The sequence below is a fragment of the Prunus mume genome, linkage group LG7, assembly GCF_029339155.1.
Source record: "Prunus mume cultivar Tortuosa linkage group LG7, ASM2933915v1, whole genome shotgun sequence".
NCBI lineage: Eukaryota > Viridiplantae > Streptophyta > Magnoliopsida > Rosales > Rosaceae > Prunus > Prunus mume.
In genome coordinates this window covers 18,345,717-18,351,570 of record NC_142704.1, presented here as the reverse complement: position 1 = coordinate 18,351,570, position 5,854 = coordinate 18,345,717, and the positions used below count along the sequence as shown (strand labels likewise).

The following is a 5,854-nucleotide window of genomic DNA, read 5'->3' as shown; positions in this document are numbered from 1 at the left end:
TGAATTTTGAAATTCATCCAAAATTTGAACCCAAAAATCTTATCCAGAAATTTTATCCGATTATGAATAGTCTTGACACGTAGGAACCCGTAAATCTTATCCGAAAATTAATTATTGAGGTAAAAAGTTGTGAATAAAACAAAAAAATGAATAATGCTTAGCCTTAGCAAGAGCGGAGTAAACACAAAATTACGATTTGCAGGCGCCCTATTTACGTGAATAATAGCTAGCTCCCCTGCTTGCCATGTGGGACAAATGGGTGGAGTTGCTCTTATGAGATGATGAAAATTTTCTTGTAAACATAAGAACATAAAGAGCAAGTTGGGCCTCATGCATCCCTCTTCCAAGGTAGCTTTGGAGTGACTTATTTATCAATTTTATGTTACTTTGAAAGTCACACTGATTTTAATGATGTGCGGTCCTACTGGCAAGTGTGACATCATGTTTGGGTGTCACAAGCAACCTGGGATTGTGTACAGGTCGCTGAAAGACATTCTTGGCGATGGTGGAGAAGATTTGGATGGTGGATGGGGGTGTAGGTGGATATGGCTGGTGGTGGGGTGGTATGAGGAAGGATTTGGGTATAGGGATGGTGGATGGGAGGGTGGGAGAAATGGCTGGGTTGTTGTTTGTTTGTTTGTTTTAAAAATTTTTTTTTAGTTATTAATTGTTTAAATAGTGAAAATACAATTTTGTCCCAACACGTATTTAGCACATGCAATTAAACTGACATAATTGAGATATGTGACTTGATTTGTTAACGATCTGATACGTGTGAAATCAGAAAAATTAAAATTACGGTGATTAAAATTAATTTTGAACCAAACCCCAAACTCCAAATCCCAATGACCAAAATTATAATTAATCCATTTTAATTTGTAGGGTTCCAACAAACTGTATATCATACACTTCGCGTTACCTGCTCTTTTTTTTCTTCATCCCCTTTATCATCCATTTTGTCACATGCACCTTGGAGGGAAAATGAACGTGACTATGAGTGCGTACGTGTGTCACATGAAAGGAGAAAAAGACAATTGTATGAGGCAGCATTTGGACTCTTTCTACTGTGACATGATTGGCCGATTCCATTGCTTGACAAAACATTATAAGGGTTAGGTATGAATATGATGGGCTGGTAAAACCACTACCCATCTAAAGCGCCTTATGAGAGGAGGAGAGGGAGAAAGAGGGGGGGGGGAGAAAAATTTAGTTGCAATGGAGATAGGATTTTTTTGTTATTCTCGTTTTATGGAAGTCTTAATATAAGTTATTATTCATCTATGTGCGTGTGAGTGATTCAGTAATTGTAGATACATACAAGTAACATGTATTTAGACAGTAAAACTATAAATGACTCACTATATTATAAATTATAGTTTATTTAGTGGATACTATTTCATTCTTATCAGTAAGGAGATACTCTTCTTTTATGGCAAAGACAATTTGCATATATGCGAAAATAATTCATTTAAAACACAAAAAGTGCTACTATCACATGCCACACTATTATTGACAGGAATATAAGAGCTCTTATTTATCTGATAACAAGGGAAGTATTTTCTTTATTTAGTGGTATATTTTATCGAATAAAAGTAATAATTCTGGAGCTAATTCGAACCACAAGTCCCGACTTTTGGAATCCTCCGACCACGCACAATTGACCGTAGCATTTTAAAACAAAAATCTACGGAAGTCGCCAATATGCAAATATTTGGCAGTTCATGCCTTGGTGGATGATTAAGACTACCACCAACTATCCAAGCAAGCGGAGACATATATTGTATACGTCCATGGAAGCATGGCTGTAAAACCTATAACGTAACTCGCAATTTAATTGTCTCACTATCACTACGTATGAGTCATCACGAGTGGTCTTGTCAGAAAGAAAGAAAGAAAGATATTCACATCCATCTCCTGTTTGAATATTTGATGACGACTTTTTATTCGTGAGTTGGCTGAGGGTGTACGCTATGAATTTGAAAGCCTCTTATTGTACTCAAATTAAACGTTTGATGGCATCTTTGGTGGAGACAAATTTGTATAATACGAGGATATCACTGATTTGTTATTATCAACAAATCACGTCGTAATAATTTATTTTTTTATGTGGCAAAACGTAATTGGATGAAAATATAGTAAAATAATGTTATTCCTGTAACATTAAAGTTTCTACTTTATGATATTTTTCTTTGAAACGCTCAAAAGTGTTACACGTTTGAATCTCCCTCTTTCTTCATTTTTCTGTTGAGCACATATGATTCTATCTTATTCATGATTGAGACTGAAAATCTAATGTGACATAACAAACAATAATGAGCAACAATTATGGTGCGCCCACCCTCTATTAAGTTTGGTGTCCTATATGGCCATTCATTGAGAAATCAGACAAAGCTTCCTCCCCACTTAAAGCTTCTGATCCAAGTCAAATCCTAATTGGAAATTAAACCGCTTGCTTAATGCTTATGCAAAGTACATGCCAGTTCACTGTGGAGAAGTCAAAAGTTGACTTGGATTACACATATATTTAAATATCAAACTTTACACATTTCTTTGATCTCAGATTCTTCCTCCCTGTCTGCACTTCATCTTTTGCATCCAATTCATGGGAATGAAAATATAAACAATCTAATTGGTTCAGTTGGCTAGGTTATTGTGCTGTGTGTGTAGCATCATCAGTGTTCAAGTTTCACTGCTAGCAGTCTTTATTGGTGTGCAATTTATAATTTCTTACATAAATTCATATCAGTAATAACTAGCTGTTAAGAGTGTCACGCGTAAGTTATTTCTGACTCGAGATTATAGGTATGCCCTTATACTGGTGATTATGAAAGTAGTCAATCTTCCCTTAAACTTTTATTCATTGAAAAAGAAAATAACACCCGACTAATTTACAGGAATTTACAGACCACCCCCTGTGCAGTCAAAGTCAACAACCCCTTTGACCTTAGTAAGCAAAGTCAATCCACCTTGACCAAACCAAATTCAACTCCTAAATCTACCGTTGGTTTAGACTGTCCCAAAGCAATGCACATTGCCTCCTTGCAAACCCAACCCTACGCTTCTCCAAATCATAAACCACCTCAAACCCTTGCTGCTGATAATTCCCTAAAATACCCCCGGGCCCACCGCTCATCTCCGCCTCATCACCACCGTTCATCAGCATCCAACACCCAACCTTTTTCCTCTTCCTCCCGGCCCCATCACCACCGTCCACGAACTCATAAAAGTAGTTCCTCCTGGGCAGCAACACACTGGATTTGTTCCCCGCAAAATGCAACGTCACAGCCGGAACCTCCACCACCTTCTCGTAATAATAGCACGGCGCAAGCCCGGTTTCGTCCTCCACCCGAGTCGCCCGCTCGTGAACTCGCCCGACTCTGCGGTCGAACTCAGCCACCAGCGAGTTATAGAAACCCTGCGGAAACATGGTGAAAGTGGTCCCCGAGTCCACGACGATCCCGCCGTTCCCATTCTCATCGACCCCTTGCAGAATCTCCGGTGCCGGAAAAACCCTTTTCCCGACCGAAACTCCGGCGAGCCCAATCGAATAGAAATAAGGGTGCTTTGGGTTGTCGAGCATGGAGGTGTAGGCATACTCAACCGACCCACCGGCACCGTCCCCAAATCGCTTCTGTTTCTGGTCATACGGGCCGAGAATGAGCGGACTCGGTCGACGGACTCGGTCCTGGTCAAAGGAGTGAGAAACTAAGCAGTATGAAAACTGGGTGGCGAGGTGGGGAGAGAAGGTGGAGAGTTGGGCAGGTAGAGAAAGCAAGCCGCGGCCGAACCCAGCAACCCCAATTGGCTCGCCGAGGGAAGAATGGGAACACCCAAAAGTGAAATTTCTCAGAACCAGAGCAGGCGTCGACATGGGTATCGACAGGCTGTGCTTGTAAAGCTTGGCTATGAAGCTTCCATCAGCGTAGGCGTAGTAAAATGGCGGGCAAGAGAAGGAGGAGCACTCGGAGATTTCTATAGAGTCGAGAGGGCAACGGGAAATGGCGCAGAGGTTGGCGGAGGAGAGGGAGGAGTGGGCGGCGGAGCAGGAGCGGGAGTCGCACGAAACGGCGGCGTTTTTGGGGATTTTGGGTGGTGGGTTTGTGGAGTTGGGTTTGCCTTCACAGAGTATGCATTCGAATGGAGAACAGGGGAACCAGACGAGGTCGCTGCCTGTGTCCATGTAGAGAGAGACGGGTTGGGGAGGGCTGGAGTTGAGAGTGAAGGAGAGAGTGTAGTCGCTGCCTGGGGCGAGTGGGAGAGAGACTTGGTTTGTTTGGCGGTTATGGCGGCGGTGGTGGTGGTGGAAGCGCCTGGCTGAGCGCGTGGTGGTGGATTTGAGGAGGTGTTGGGTACTGTTGAATTGGGTTTGGGAGAGCGTGTGGGTTAGAGGGAGATATAGTGGCTGTGAAGATGAAAGAAAGAAATGCGTAAAACAGAGTATTAGAAACAGTGCAGAAGCCATGGATGAAGAAAACAGAGTAGAGAGAGAGAGAGAGAATTGTGAAGAAGGGGATTTATAAAGGAAACAAGGGGAAAATTTCTGGTGGGTAGGGAGGGGTTTTGGTTTGTTTATTTGTTGGTCATATAAATTTTGGAAGGTGTATGTGAGGAAAGGATTATCTTCTTAATGCATGCTGGCTTTGTTTTGCAAATAAAATGAGGGGTTGATGGATGGACCTGTAACGTAATTTAGGAAGATGGCTTGAAATCCTGGGTCGGCAACTTGATAAGGGACTCATCAGCTGAGCCTGCCTTGTTTAACGTTTGCTTACCTTGGTAGGATTAGCATAGAAGTGACTAAAGTTTCTTGTACTTTCAACTTACAACTTTTAAATGAAATGTTTTTAGCCTAAGGCTAAGATTTGATCTTATCAATAATATTGTTTATGAGCTTTAATCCAAGCGACATATGAAATAGGCAAAATTGTACTATAATATTTATTTTTATATTTTACATTTATTATTATATTTTAAGATAAATTATTCAAATGGTCCTTAAATTTGTACTCAATTTACATTTTGGTCCATAAACTAAATTATTAGTTCAAATGGTCCACAAACTCTTTATTAATTGGCACTTTGGTCCTATCGTTACATTCTGTCAATATTGTCATCAAATATATAGGTAAAATGGTTCAGTTAAATAAAATAGTAGATAAATTAAAAACTAAAAAAACTTTTTAAAAAAAATAATAAATGGTTCATGGGGTTGGAGGTGGTGGTTCTTGGTTTAGTTTGCAAGTTTAATTGCAATATTGTGAAAATTTATTTGCAAATTTGTTAATATAACCATGGATGGAGAGAGAGAGAGTGTGTGTGAATTTATTTGCAAATTTGTTAATATAACCATAGAGAGAGAGAGAGAGAGAGAGAGAGAGAGACATCACCTTAGCTTCGATGGCTGCAATTTCTCATAGTTACATGATGGAGGTTTGAATCGCTGAGGGGGCTAGGTCATGAAAGGGTCGTAAGGGGAAGGAGAAGGAGAGGGAAAGATCAGGGGTGGGTTACTTTTATTTATTTATTTTATAGTTTTTAATTAATTTTAAAATAAAGAAATTTTTAATCATATATTTTTATTTTTTTAGTTGTCAAAAGTCTTATTTACCTCACAAATGTAGCATGCTACTCACATGACTAAATTTAACAGAAAAATGTATGAGGACTAAAGCGTCGATTAATAAAGAGTTGGTGGACCATTCAACTAGATAATTTAGTTTAGAGCCAAAATGTAAATCGGGTACAAATTTGAGGATAATTTGAGTAATTTACCCTTTATTTTATAGAAAGTAGGTGAGAGAATGAAAATGATATTTTATTATAAAAAGCAAGTGAGGCTCAATATAACTCTTCA

General features: G+C 39.6%; 1 protein-coding gene across 1 annotated transcript; it reads right to left on the bottom strand.

Moving 5' to 3' along the window:
* Positions 1-2,829: 2,829 nt before the first annotated feature.
* Positions 2,830-4,745, bottom strand: LOC148915649 (putative aspartyl protease At4g16563). Its single transcript, XM_089041572.1, has one exon. It carries the CDS (start codon positions 4,460-4,462, stop codon positions 2,996-2,998), a length of 1,467 nt encoding a protein of 488 aa, XP_088897698.1. The 5' UTR covers positions 4,463-4,745; the 3' UTR covers positions 2,830-2,995.
* Between the last annotated feature and the right edge of the window lie 1,109 nt (positions 4,746-5,854).